We start from the raw sequence: 14,986 nt of genomic DNA, 5'->3' as shown, positions 1-14,986 counted from the left end.
AATAATTATTTTGTTTAAGTGTCACACACAGAATGTCTCCAGGCAGTGTTCTATAAATAAGGCAACACTTCAGGTGTTGATGGATCTCAAAAATCCCATTTGAGGCCTTCCTAAGGAAGTGATCAAAGCAAGAATGGCAGAGATCCAAGAGACCACCATGTAGGTTGTTCCTCATCTACTGTTATGTGGCATGTGATGACTTTTTGAGGGTTGATAGTCAAGGACAGGTAAGATCCTGGAAGACAGTAAAACCTGAGACAGGCACAGTCCAGTATACTGGGAATCCCCAAGGTGGAGTCAACAATATCTAGGCAATGGCAGCCTGGCTTCCACTAGGCTGTCAAAATCTAAAAACAAAAGGGGTATATGTAGCAGGAAAGGTGAAGCCACTTCTATGTGAAGCCTCTGGGAGGGAGTGTGCAGCTACAAAAGCATTTTCTACAGGAGGACCTAATTAAAGGCTGCCTGTGACACCAGCATTCCTGCAGGAGGACCTAGTTGAGGACTGCCTAAGAGACCAAGGATCGTTAGTGAAATTTATGCCAGCCAATCAGGATCTGCTGTTTAGAATAGATACTTTTTTAGGACCAAGGGGGGCATGGGTGGAGGGAAATAAAGGAGCATGCAGCAGTGCTCAGATGAGCTTGCTGAGGCATTTCTCACCTGCTCTCAGAGTCTGTGTCATTGACTTTGTGCCAACTTGCCACCAACCCTCTGGAGCAGGTAGGATTGGGCAGAGGGCTGTCCAGGGCAAGGCAACAAAGACATATTAATGGCTTGAGGGAGGAATTTGAACTGATCAGGGCTAGAAGGACAGTTTTAAGATGCATTTGGAAGGTACAGTCAATTGGATTGTCTAGCGGTCAGTGTCACAGAGACTGAGAAAATAAAAATAGCTTGTATATTTTTTTGGTATGTGGATAAAAGCAGGCACAAGATGGTAAGAACAAGGGTGGTTGAAACAGAATGTAAAATGGCAATAAGTAAGATGAGAGACAAGATTGCCTATCAGAGCATTGGAGAAAAGAAATTCACAGTGTTGTCTCAGAAAATTGAAAAAAAAAAACTGTACCTGTAATAGGTTAAGAATATTTCTTATAGAGTCCAATGCCCAGATAAAAATGTATTAAATATTCTACATAATATAGGGGCATGAAAATATACTATTAAAATATTACATTTTGTCATTCATATATGAATCACCTCATTATATTACTAAATCCAATGACTGCATGGGCTTTGGCCTTCACTTTTTCTTTACCAGCACACAAGGAACAGAAGAAAGTGTTTTAGGCTTCTTGTGAGGTAATTTAATGCTTTCCCCAACTAGAGATAAATTTAATGAATCCCAGACAATTTTCTGGCAACAGGCAGGGTGTCTGTCTTAGTTTCTGCGTATTTATATGCAATGTCTTCAAATATTTAGAATAGAATGAAACATTAAGCATTGTATTGTTTATATACAAGATTATGTAAGTCATCATACCGTATAAATACTTGTATGTTTATCACTATAGTATTCAAACTACCTGTAACATGAAACCATCACATATAGAAGTTCAGATTTAGTTTTTCTGGAGCTTCATGATGCTGGTTCAGTTTACCATACCATTGCACTTTCAGAAGCTACCAGTCATTACTTGTAAAAAATAAATAAATAAATAAAATAACAAAAACACAGAAAAAAACCCACAAACAAAAAAGCTGCTGCTGCTGCTGATGATGATGATGAAAATGATGATGATGACGATGATAATGACACTGTAGAACTAAAAGTTTTCCTAAGCCAAAGGAAGTGAAGCATGCAAACATGGGATTAATTGAGCTTTACCTAAGTGCTTCAAGGAAGGACATTCATTGATGACCTTTAAAACAGCAGAGGATGAAGTCAAAGTTCATTATGACATTTCTAGATCATACAAGTACATTACAGGAAAAGCTAATTCCCAACCATAACCCATACATCCATCAAGTAGAATTGCCTCTTACTTCTGAAAAGCTCATAGGTGTGCAATTGAATGCTGGTCCTGCACCTGTAATACCAACTCGAAACACCCTTTTTGTTTTCTATTAAATTATCAAACCTGACTACTAATAAACTAATAATTGTGAGTATTTCACTATCACATGCTAGCATTCATTCATGCTTTTCTACATGAGTTCCTTTCCTTCTCTTCCCAGGTTTTCCTGAGGAGGACGTTAAGGCCTGGGACACTAAAGCATGTCTAGCCAGCTGTTACTAATGTTAGAAGAAAATATTCTCATATGCTGTAACTACTGTTACTAGGGAAATTACCCCTGCCAGTGTTGGTTGCATACTCTATTATGTTCCGTGCTTTGATGTTCTTGAAAACCAATCACAATAGAAGTCAGTTAGAATACACACATGCCTTTGGCACACTCATGTAATATCAAACAATGAAGGTAAAGTTGGTTTGTAAAAGAAAGCAACCATGTTTGAAAGTAATGTCTAATTGAGTGGCAGATGAAGTGACTAATCAGAAAAGATTTGACAGAGTGTGATATGTTCAACACTCAGAGAGGAATCAGAACCTACTTAAGAGAGCAGGCTAGATGGAGAGACAATGGAGGCAGTCTGACAAGAAGAGTTTTACAGAGACAGGATAAAGACAGAGAACAAACTAGACACAGGTAAAGATTGAATGAGTCAGAGAATGAGAAGGACCCAGGGGATTAGAACAGATTGCCAAAGTTAGGATGATACCAAGCTGAACAATTAGTGGAAAAGTTGAGAAAAACCAGATTGAATCAGTCAGCTTGAGGAAGAGTTTGACCCAGAGCAGCAGAGTTGAATCAGCCAAGGAGAAATCAGAAATTATGAAAAAAAAAAAAAAAAAAAACTGAGCTTCTTCCACAGTAAGTATTAAAAGGTGAAAACATTCCAGGCATTGATAAGATTGTACAGAGGCTAAAAGCTTTGGGGACTAGGCCTAGTTTTGAAGGCAGAGGCAATAGGCCTTTAAACTAACAATAACTACAGGAGAATAAAAGTTACTTTAATAATGACAATTTCACAGTCCTCTCTAAAAGGGATCTAAGATGCCATTAGAATCTTTTTAGGCTTTTCTGCAGTGTTAGCTGATATGAGACAATATTAAACAAGCTCATGTTTCAAGCTTTTCTTTAAAGAAGGATTTTACTGTTTGTATGAACTATATCCTGTTTGGCTTATTCTACTCAATGCAACTCTTTTCCTTTACAATGGAGAACTAAGCTGCTTCAGTATCTGAAATCATGCCAACACATAGTGGCAGACAGGAATAAGGCAAAGAATTAAAATAGAATGCTGTTTTGGGAAGTACTGTATAAACTATATTTCACTAAATTACATTTTGAAAGGAGTATTTATAAACCATCTCAACCTTTCTGTAATATTCTATAATTTAAATTATTAAATGTTAAGTAACTGGGATAAAATCTATATGTACAAATAATATGCATAATAAATAATTTAATAAGACAGTCACTGGACTGTTCATTCACAGTAGAAGAAAATAGAGTTCTCCCTTCAATATTTTCGAATTTATCAAATGAAGGGTGATACACTCGATCTTTGAGTTTCATAAATTTCCCATTTGCTAAAATAGAGTCCTATGGAAACCAAGGACTTAGGAGCTATTACTAATACTGTTTATTCAGATGGCAGTTCTGAGTTTTACACTGATAGTAACAAAGATTCTTGATTTATTGGTATTTGGGCCACATAAAGAAATCTCCTAATAAACAGGTATGTCAACAGGAGAAGCCAATATGTTACGAGAAAAAAAATAAATCTTAGTTTTGAAGATGCTTCTTGTTCTTATTGTTGACAGACATAAGATTTATTATGACTTTTTATTGGTCATCAAGCAGGAAAGATATGTCACTCTTAACTATCCAATAGATGTTGTACATTATTGTCTAGAAAGGGATATTCTTAAATAAACAAAATAAAGCCAGCAAAAAAGAACAAAAACAAAACCTCAGGCTAGAGTTAGAGTAACAGTGCAAAGCCTGGTAAAAGTATCTTTTAGGTATTGCCTTTTTAATACAGCTCTAAGCATGCACCATAGAAACATCTTTGGTCAGTGGGCATCAATTACATGAGAAACTTATAAATGAATAATGTGCAAAGAACAATAGTTATGCCATTTATGGATGTTTTATTATACCCCTTTCTCCCAAGTTTCAGGAAACATCAGAGAAGAGGGGAAAAAAATTATAAGAGCCAGAGATCCAGGTGGACCAGATGAATACATTGTCTTCTAGGCATGAGAGAATCGTTGCTCTCATGAAATCACAGCAACCATACTTGGGTGTAGCAAATCAAGATAGTCAAACTACAACATGGATACTAGAGGGGCACACAACCTTTTGCCCCTACCTGACAATCTATTGAATTTGATGGGTGCTAATTGAAAGAGAGAACTTTTTATTGTAGGAGTATGGTCCTTGATAGGTTAATCATATTTTATAGAATAGCCTCATACCCATGTGCCTAGAGGAAAGACTAATTGGATTCAGTGAACTTAAAAACAAGCAAACAAACAAAACCAAACAATCTAGTTTGAAGAGTACCATGAGTTAAATGCTGTTTGAGGAAGAGTAGAAGGGGTGACATGTGTGGTCACAATTATCAATCGATCAACTTAAAATAATATATTTAAAAATTCATTTTAACAGCTCATTCAAACTGCATGAACACATAATGTCTAGCTGTTCAAGCTACAGCTAGTGCAATCTTCATACAATGGTTCTTTATGACTATCAACTTCTCTGAACTAAGGAGACATCAAGAATGTTAGTACAGCACATGTTTATGTGTATCTGTGAGAAGTTTTCCAAATAGTATTGGAAATCAAGTGAAGAAGTTCTGGTGAAAAAGAACACTATATGAATGTGAGGCATGATCTAAAAGGCTTGGTGCTAGAACAGAGCTAAAAGCAAATGGGAGGCTTTTGCACATTGAGCTAGCAGATTCTCATTGATCAGAAGAACTTTTCCATAGCTGTTCCTCACTTTGATGCAAGGGACATCAGCTTCCGCAGCCTTACTGTACGTTTACACTTGTGACTTTCTTCAATACTTCAGGGCTCCTAGCTTCTAACTAAAGTCCAAGTTTCCAGCTTTTGAACTCACAGAACACCCACTGTACTGTTGTTTTACCCCTGAGCCTGTAAGATAATAAAATAAACCTTGTTTCCTAATTATACACACACTGTATTGATCCTACTCTCATGGTACACACAGGCAAATACATCCCCACATACTTAAGAGTGTATTTAGATACAACTCTGAGAAGAAAATGGAATTATTAGTTAGAGAGAGAGACAAAGAGACAGAGAGAGACAGAGAGACAGAGAGACAGACAGACAGAGAGGGGGAAAGCCATGATGTAATCTTATGAGACAAGAAACCTCCAAATTAATTCTGAGTTTGTTTCATGTTGTTCATAGGCTCCTTAGTTCATTTCTTCTGTGGGACTCTCTTGGGATGAACCAAATTTTTATTTGCACATGGTTACTAATAGAAGATGGTGTGTGGGTTAGGGATAGGGCATGTTTTCATCACTTCTGTTTTCACCACTTCTGTTTTCACCACTAGGAACTTAACTTGTACAGACATGTCCAGGCTCACTGCATTCTGTCTCAGTCTCTGTGCATTCACATATGTGTTGGTCTTTTTTGTTTACACGGTCTGCTTTTTTGGTGTCCTCCATCCCTGTAGCTCTTACAGTCTTTAGATCTCCATTACTGCATACTTTCATGATATGCTGAAGACATTCCAGTTAAGGTTGAGTTAGGTCTCTCATTCTCTAAATACTTTCTCTGAGTGGGCATTTGTGTTTGTTTCCATCTGCTGCAGGAGGAAGCGTCTCTAGTGATAGGTGAGGAAGGCACTGATCTATAAGTACAGTAGAATATCCTTAGGAGTCGTATTATAGCTATGTTCATTTAGTAGAATCAACACAATAAAATAAAAATCTTTGCCACCTCTATATCAGATAGGAGCATAATATTCAGAATACACATTGTTATAAAAGGTAAATACATAACATTGAATAGATATTTCTCTAATATTTTCCATTATGAGCATTTAATGTCTAAGCCAGCTTTCCAACAATGAATGGACATTTATCAATAGAAAAAATACAAATGGCTAAAAGATATTCTGTATATCTTATACAATCTTAATTTATCATACAAATACAAATTAAAACCAAGAGAATATTTCATTTCATTTCACATTAGTCAGAAAAGTCACCATGATTCCAGGAAACAATAATAAACACTGGTGAGAATGTGGACAGAGAGGAAGCTTCTGAGAGTGCAATAGGATGGACAAGCCCCATGAACATCCATACTGAAGCTCCAGAAAAACAAAATCTGAACTTCCATATGTGCTGGTTCCAAATTATGGATATTTTGAATAGTGCAGTGATAAAAACGCAAGTGTTTATGTAGTGAGATGACTTACAGATATGCATATACATAACCAGAAGAGATATAGGTGAGTCATATGGAAGAGCCAATCCTTAGTGCTTCAATAACTACAGGTCTCTAAGAGCCCTTCACATAAAACCCATTACTTAAGCCACCTTAGCCTTTAATAACTGACAGTGTTCCCGGTCTCTTTCTCCACAACAATTTTTTTTTCTTTTTCGCCTGAGTTCCTAGGTGACATTTTTTCTTCATATAACAATAATCTCTTTCACATATTGAAGACACTGGAAAAGGTCACAAAAAAAAAAAAAGACTTAAGTTGTGTGAGTTTGGCAAAAACAACTGCTCTATTCCAGAACCAACTTAGCTCAGGAGTATGCTGAGTTCCACCAAAATAAGGCAGTTCTTCTCCAGACCAACATGAGCATATCTGCCTAGCTTTCTCCTCTTCTCTATATCTGATATTCCCAGCACAATGTGTAACCAAACCACACGTGGTTTCGACCCCCATCTCACAATCCTTCTCATCTTCTATCTCTAGACACTAGAAAACCATTCAATCAATAAGCATAGTCAGAACAGTCAACCTACCATTGCCTGCATTAAACACCATACATACTGTGAAATTGTCTCTGATTTAAACCAAATAAGAGACAATTACTAAATACTAGTACATCCCCCTTTCAAAATACATCTGGCATCACCAAAAGGGGAAGCATCATCATCAACAACAACAAAACCACCTACACCACAGATAACACCTGTGGTAAATTCTGTGGTCTGATAACATCTCAGAATTTTACATCATCTATAGCAAAGGACAATATAGGTAATTTTTCTGAGATAATTCCTATACCTGTTCATACGGAAACATCTGGAATATTCATATGAATAGCATAGTTGATTAGTCCACATAGTAAAAGATAATAATATACAGTCAAATACCTCTCTCTGTTTTACCTCATCCAAAAGTTCTTCAAATTGCTACTACCCATACTTAAAAACTGAGGTATTATGAAAGCTGTATTTGAGCTCAGAGATGAAAAGACAACAATTTTCTTTAATTTTATAATTTCCATGTTGAGGTGATGTCTCATGCAATTGAAAAAAGTATAGAAATGTGAAATTAAATAACATTTGTAACAAATAAAGAGTCATTCAAGCGCGGTATCTTCCAATCAATTTTTTTGAGACAGGATTTCTCTGTGTAACAGCCCCAAATATTTTGGACATGGCTTTGTAGACTAGTCTGATCTTACACTTAGACATCTACATCCATCTGCCTCTGCCCAAATCGTTGAGTGCTAGTGCTAGGATTAAAGTATGAGATACCACACCTTGCTGCATGCTCATCAATTATGAGAGAGAGAGAGAGAGAGAGAGAGAGAGAGAGAGAGAGAACAGGAAAGGAACAGAAAGGAAAGGAGGAAAGGGAAGGGAAAGGAAGGGAAGGGAAGGGAAGGGAAGGGAAGGGAAGGGAAGGGAAGGGAAGGGAAGGGAAGGGAAGGGAAGGGAAGGGAAGGAAAGGAAAGGAAAGGAAAGGAAAGGAAAGGAAAGGAAAGGAAAGGAAAGGAAAGGAAATGAAAGGAACAGAATTATGCTCATGAGTTCTAGAATGAAGCTTTCCTTAGGGGTTCAAATCCAGACTCCTAATATAGGGGACTTGGGTAGACGAATGTCAAGTGAAGCTATGAGGCCAACTCAAAAACAAGCAGAAGAACAAAGTAAATACTGATTCAAAAAATAAGCCAAAGGTTTTTTATGGGAACTGGAAGAGGATGATGGACTGTGGTACAGTGACAGTAAACATGACCCTGTGTGGTATAAAGCATAATCATCCTCAAACTGTCAGATGGGTAAGTATCGAACCATTGGCTATGAACACAGAAAATTAAATACTCCAAGTTGAAAATCATTCAGAGAAAGCAATGCCTTGGAGATTTGAAGGTCATGTCAGACTATCTTGTTCATGCTTATAGCCAATCAATAGTCCAAGTAACTGATCAAGAATAATTCTGGGAGGAAGCAATACTGAACATCATGTATTCAATGTTCTAAAATAAATAAATAAATAAATAAATAAATAAATAATAAAGTAGTTGTGAAAATATTTTCCATGAAGCATATAATTCTATGTTTGTTTTGAGAAATGTATATTCTAGAACTGACTAGTCTAACACTTACCTGGGCTTCTTTTGCCATTTTTATTTCCCTAACACAGAAGGAATAGAAGAAAGTAATATTCAGTCCTCCAGTTCTATGATATTATAGGTTCTTTAATTTGAACCAGGTCTGGAGAATTCCAGACAGCCTATCTGAAAACTAGTAGCCTGTCAGTCTTGTCTCATCTACTATGTGGTCCATCTTGGTGTTCTAATCGCCTGCATAAATGAACAAAAAGTCATCTAAAGGGCATAAATAGGTATATAACATCGTATATGGAGTGTCTCACTTATTAGCAGAAATACTGTCCATCTTTATCTTCAATGAGGGAAAGAATATTGACATAAGTATCCATGTTTATATAGAAGCAAATTCTTCCAGGATCACAACTAACAGAAACAGAGTCAAAGTTAAATCAAAATAGAATTTTATTTCTAATATCTAAAATTTCACTGTATCATTTTAATATTGTTGGACAATTTCATGTTGTATTATTGAGTCCTGAATCTTTGACAACTTTCTCTCCACTGCATCCTTCTAGGCTAAAATCCCAAAGAAGAGTCAGGGATGCATGGCATCCTGCTGTTAAAGGTCAGGTTAACAGTAAGAACCTGAAAGGTACCTTTGTTCTACCTTTCTTATAAAAACTATGTCCTTCCTTCCTCCAGCACAAACTTGAGAGCAACTCTAGATTCACCTCCAAGATGCTGGTGGTCCTGCTCACAGCAGCCTTGCTGGTCCTGAGCTCAGCACAGAGCTCAGAGGAAGGTATGAAATAGGGGAGAGAGTGGTACAATAATATGGGACTTGGGAAACACATTTCTGTTCAGAACTGGGAAAAATGAAAGAAGATAAAAACAGGATTGAGGCAAAGAAGCATGAGAATAAATAGTAGGATATTTGTTATCATTTTACCTCTAGAGCTTATACTGTAATTATAGGTTGAGTTAAAAAAATTCTTGCAACAAAATAACATGAGAGTTATTTACAAAGAGACTTTTTTTTACTTGTGGATGATGCATGGCAGTATCTTACAGTTACAGAGGGAAGTTCAGTTCTTATGGTGTTGTTATGAATAAGAGTTAGTGGATGGTACTTTCCTTGTATACAAAGGATAGAAAAAAATGAAAGAAGTAAAAGCATATGAGGAATGTTTCTGAGAAATGGCAAAAGGTAACAAATTTAAAACTCTGAACAACATGAGCTGTAAATATCAGGGAATAATTTCTTCTAAATATAATTTTAATGTTTATTTTATGTGTATGAATGCAAATATGGAACTCTGTGTGTGTGTGTGTGTGTGTGTGTGTGTTTGTATGTCCAAGCATCTGCAGATTTTAGAATGCTTAAGTACATTCTGACAGAAGTCAACTTATTGGTAGCAGGATTTCTCATTCTACAGTATAGATTCAGGACTTAATACAAGTCATTTAGGCAACTGCTTTTTGCCATTGAAAATATGTTGCTATACTCAACTTCTCTTTATTTTTTTTTATGACAGCTATGCAATACTCACTGTGTTGCCTAAGATACTAAAAGGAATGTTTTTTATTTCAATGAATGAAATACTTGGGACTATAACATATGAGAAATGAAGATCATTTAAAAAAACATTAAGAATGGAATCATGTCTCCCTGAAATTGTAGGAGTGTTAATGAAGAGTATTAGTTGGATACATCTAAGAAATGAAGAGTAGAGTTTGATACATCTAAGAAGTAACTAAACTGTCACTGCTACTTAGTGTAGAAGCTATTCTAAAATTATCAGCAACTAGAAAATGACATAAGTAACTTTCAACTTCTTTGTGCTTATTTTTCAGAGGTCATCTATGAAGACTCATCTCAGCTGTTAGGTAAAGAGAGAAGCATCCTCTATAGACATTTTTATTCCTTTGCATCTATAATTATTTAATTCCGTAATATTTCTATCATTTCCTTATTTTATCAAAATAATGGCTGGCAGCTTCACTAGAGATAAACAGACAACCTTCCTTACATTGACTCTACAACAGCACCTTGCACTGGAAGAATTGGAAGTTAGGTTTTGATAACAAAAAAGATATTTTGTCTCTTCCACAGATTGAAGCAATATATTATATATGATGCACATACAGGCTGTCCTCATTTAAAATCCTCTGTGACACTATGGTTCGCCCAAAGATTTCTTCTTTCCCCAGTGATTCTAATTAGCATGCTGTGATTGTACATAAAATGTGCAATTAAACAGAGCCTGTGCTTCCCACAATTTTAAATTTATTTTTTTGTACTCAGCTCTGTATCCACAGCTGACTAATTCTTACAAATATTTTGCATGAAATTTGAATGGAAACCTTTTTCTTACATTTCCTTCTTGCTTTACACAGGCCTACAGAACTTGAACACCATTTTATATTTAAGAATAATAAAGCCTTGCAGCCACAATTTTGCTACTCTACCAAGTTCTAAGTAGTAAAATATATAAAATATTTCCCCTTTCTTCACTTCTGTCTGAAAATTGTAAGTTACATAAAATCACTTTTTTTTTTTTTGCTTCAAATTTAAGGACAAATACTCATTCCAAGAGTTGAGATAAAAGAAAATACATCTTATAAATATACAAATTAAGCTTCATGAAGCAGCAGTGATATAAAGTTGTGAGAGGGTGATCCTGGGAGAAAGAGAAGGTCTAAACTCATCTACTTTGACTAATACTAAAACAGATTTAGAGCAGCAGAACCAGGGACATCGTCATCCTCATCCGAGACCACCTCCTGGAGGATTTCCCCCAAGACCTCCTGCTTCTGATGAAGATGAAGATGGGGATGAAGATGACGGTGATGATGATGGCAGTGGGGATGATGGAAATACACCAGAGAGACCACCACCTCCCCCACAACATCCTCAGCATCCACGCCCTCCTCACCCAGGACACCACCATGGTCCACCTCCACCAGGAGGCTCTCAGAGACCTCCTCAAGGCCCACCCCCACAAGGAGGACCACAGCAGAGATCACCTCAAGGCCCACCCCAACAAGGAGGCCCCCAGCAGAGACCACCTCAAGGCCCACCCTCACCAGGAGGCCCCCAGCAGAGACCTCCCCAAGGACCACCCCCACCAGGAGGCCCCCAGCAGAGACCTCCCCAAGGCCCACCCCCACAAGGAGGCCCCCAGCAGAGACCACCTCAAGGCCCACCCTCACCAGGAGGCCCCCAGCAGAGACCTCCTCAAGGCCCACCCCCACAAGGAGGCCCACAGCAGAGACCCCCTCAAGGCCCACCACCACCAGGAGGCCCACAGCAGAGACCACCTCAAGGCCCACCCCCACAAGGAGGCCCCCAGCAGAGACCTCCCCAAGGCCCACCCCCACCTGGAGGCCCCCAGCAGAGACCACCTCAAGGCCCACCCCCACCAGGAGGACCACAACAGAGACCCCCTCAAGGCCCACCACCACCAGGAGGACCACAGCAGAGACCTCCTCAAGGCCCACCCCCACAAGGAGGCCCCCAGCAGAGACCTCCTCAAGGCCCACCCCCACCAGGAGGCCCACAGCAGAGACCCCCTCAAGGCCCACCCCCACAGGGACCACCTCAGAGACCCCCTCAACCTGGAAACTCACAAGGCCCACCTCAGCAGGGAGGCCAGCCAAGTTTCCTGGGGACATTTTTTGCATAGCCATCTGGTTCCTTATCAGAGAGAAGGTAATTAAATAATACCTTATCTTTCATAACATCCCCTGAACTCCAGTGATGACCACCCTGTTACTAAAGACATAGATTATAGATACATCCAAAATATGAAAGGCATCTATGGTGTATGTGATTTAAATTCATTCTCAGTCAAATATCCTAACTCTAACAGAATTATCAAAGAAACTAAAAGTTCTTTATGAGTTGTTGGTATCTTTTCTTTTGTATCATTATATTCAATGTAAATATAAAGATACATTTACATTCTATCTTTAATCTCATGTTCATTTATTTATTTCAGGTGAACAGAAGACAGATGCCTTCAATATCATTCCTATAGAAGAATCATTCCAATAAAATATTTAGCATAAAATTATTCTTCCTTGTTTCTCATTCTGAGCATGAGTGGCACTAGAGTCTGGGAATGGTTAGTTCCAAAAAGAGCAGTCCTCCCTCTACATATCAGCTGACTATCACTTGAGAGATCCCCTTCTTTCCATGTTACCCACAAATTCTGCCCACATTTTTTTTTTTATATTGTCAATATACCCATTATTTTAGCAAAAGACTTCACATAAGATGTGGATTTCGCCTGGCAGTGGTGGCACATGCCTTTAATCCCAGCACTTGGGAGGCAGAGGCAGGTGGATTTCTGAGTTCCAGGCTAGCCTGGTCTAAAGAGTGAGCTTCAGGACAGCCAGGACTACACAGAGAAACTCTGCCTCAAAAAAACAAAAACAAAAACAAAAGAAAACAAAAAAAGATGTGATTTCAAGAGTAAACTACATAAAGAGTGATGCCCTCAGTATGTCATGTGTCTTTAATGCCCTAACTCTATGGAATAGCTGCCTTTATAACTTCTTTGTTTCTTACAGATATTACTCTGTCTTTCACAATTTGGGTCACTGTTCCTGTAGCTAGTAGCTACTATTCTTTTGGGCAGTTTAGTATCAGCCAGCTCACAGTCTTCTGATTTAGACAGTCCTATAAATGGCGTAGCTAAGCTGCTATTGTCTTATTTTTTTGTTCTTGTTTATAAATATCATATACCTAACCTCATAGACAAATGCAATTCTTTAAAAAGTTTAAGCATACTTTAGAAGTCTCTCATTGTTAATTTTTGGTTATTTGTAATTATTTCATCTATTTATTTATTTATTATACTTTATTGAATCGTAATTAAAAGAGGAAAAATATGAAGTCCGTAGAAGTTCCAGAGGCTTAGGAATCCTTAAAACTTCCAAAGTATTTGAGCTTAATTCATAAAGCTGAGTTTGCTGTTCTTTGAGTGTTCTCTAAATCCTTATTCCTTTACCAAAATCCTGGTCAGTAAACACCTGAAGTTTTGCACATAAAGTTTGCTTCAAGAACTGATGGTCTCTGGAGGTAGGTTTAAAGACTGATGGTCTCTGATATTCTAGCTCTCTAAATATAGTGACTAGTGCTTGCTGATAGCTTCTAAATAATCCTGAAAACTTCCTTATTCTATAGTTAAAAACTTCTGGCTTAGGTGATTGACAATGGCTGCATCATAGCAGGGGGTTAAGTAAAGGTTTATTTCCTGGGGCTTTTTTCTCTCTTGACCAGAAGCCTAGATTCTAGCTTGCCTGGCTGGAGGGAGATTTAGGGCAATAAACTTTTATTTAACTAGGAGAAGAGAATCACTCTTGCAGAAGAAGAATCTTTTACACACAAAAAAAATATGCATCAACATATATATTTTCACAATACACATTCATTATCACATAATTACTTGTTGGGCCCAACAATCTGTCTAATCTATTTCCATACTTATACAGACACAGCTATACTTACATACATATGCATATGGAGCAAAAGCCCAAGCACCACCTCAGAAAGAACTTACTCATTTTGGATGAAAACTAAGCTTTAACCATATAGATAAAGAAAAGTCTTCCACAATTTTATTGCTAAATGGATTAAATGCAAGTATTATTTTCACTTCTTATTAATTTTTATGAATTTCTCACTCACTGGCACTGGCACTCTCACATTCTTTGTGGGCTCACCTGTATCCTCACCACAGGTGCCAGCTCTACATAGATGCCCAGGTGAGGTTCTGGGCACACCCTTCCAAGAGCTGTGGCAGTTGAGAGGTGGGATCAGCTCTGCACAGATTCTGAACTGTGGGCTGATGTCATTGTCCAAACCAGTGATGTCTAAATGATCTTTAGCAGTAATATGAGCTACAGACTTGGACGCAGACCCCTTCTGCTGCATGGCCACAGCACCAGACATGGTCCTCATGGGCAGTATCTGCTGGGATATTACCATGGCCTCAGGTCCAAGGCAGGATTCTCATAGCAGACTATACCTCAATACCCTCATGTCTTTAGTTCTCTCTTCATAATGCTCAAATTATCCTGCTTCTTTCTCTCCCTTATGTCCATTGCATATTTGCACATTGTAGTGGATACTTCTGAGGGTCGGCCATGGGACTGGTGGGCTTCTAAGTGTCAGCCCCTACCTTCTCTGTTTGGGGTGGCTGCCATATAAGTGTGTGTGTGTGTGTGTGTGTGTGTGTGTGTATGTGTGTGTGTATGTTGGTGTGTTTACCTGTTGAAAAACTGACAGATGACAAGACACAATTTTTTTTTGTTTTTCTTTAAAATATTTTTTTTTTTTTACTGGTAAGTTTGTTTATTTACATTTTACAGTTTTTGGTTGCCCTCTGAAAACATCCATCTCCCTTC

The 14,986-nt window shown here is 37.9% G+C and overlaps 1 protein-coding gene across 1 annotated transcript; it reads left to right on the top strand.

The window, feature by feature from the left end:
- The first annotated feature begins 625 nt into the window (after positions 1-625).
- Positions 626-12,259, top strand: LOC117714664 (uncharacterized). Its single transcript, XM_034511238.2, has 4 exons — positions 626-723; positions 9,275-9,374; positions 10,427-10,459; positions 11,306-12,259. Exons 2-4 carry the CDS (start codon positions 9,311-9,313, stop codon positions 12,256-12,258), a joined length of 1,050 nt encoding a protein of 349 aa, XP_034367129.1. The 5' UTR covers positions 626-723; positions 9,275-9,310; the 3' UTR covers position 12,259.
- Positions 12,260-14,986: the final 2,727 nt, after the last annotated feature.

Source organism: Arvicanthis niloticus, chromosome 9, assembly GCF_011762505.2.
Source record: "Arvicanthis niloticus isolate mArvNil1 chromosome 9, mArvNil1.pat.X, whole genome shotgun sequence".
NCBI classification, from domain to species: domain Eukaryota; kingdom Metazoa; phylum Chordata; class Mammalia; order Rodentia; family Muridae; genus Arvicanthis; species Arvicanthis niloticus.
The sequence above is the reverse complement of the archived record's forward strand: the minus strand, read 5'-3'. Positions and strand labels throughout refer to the sequence as shown.

What these genes read in the sequence shown, in the direction of transcription:
- LOC117714664 (XM_034511238.2), top strand. Translation starts at nt 9,311, where the DNA reads ATGCTGGTGGTCCTGCTCACAGCAGCCTTGCTGGTCCTGAGCTCAGCA. An exon ending in AGCACAGAGCTCAGAGGAAG is followed by an intron (nt 9,375 to 10,426) that starts GTATGAAATAGG and finishes CTTATTTTTCAG; the next exon opens with AGGTCATCTATGAAGACTCA. An exon ending in AGACTCATCTCAGCTGTTAG is followed by an intron (nt 10,460 to 11,305) that starts GTAAAGAGAGAA and finishes ATACTAAAACAG; the next exon opens with ATTTAGAGCAGCAGAACCAG.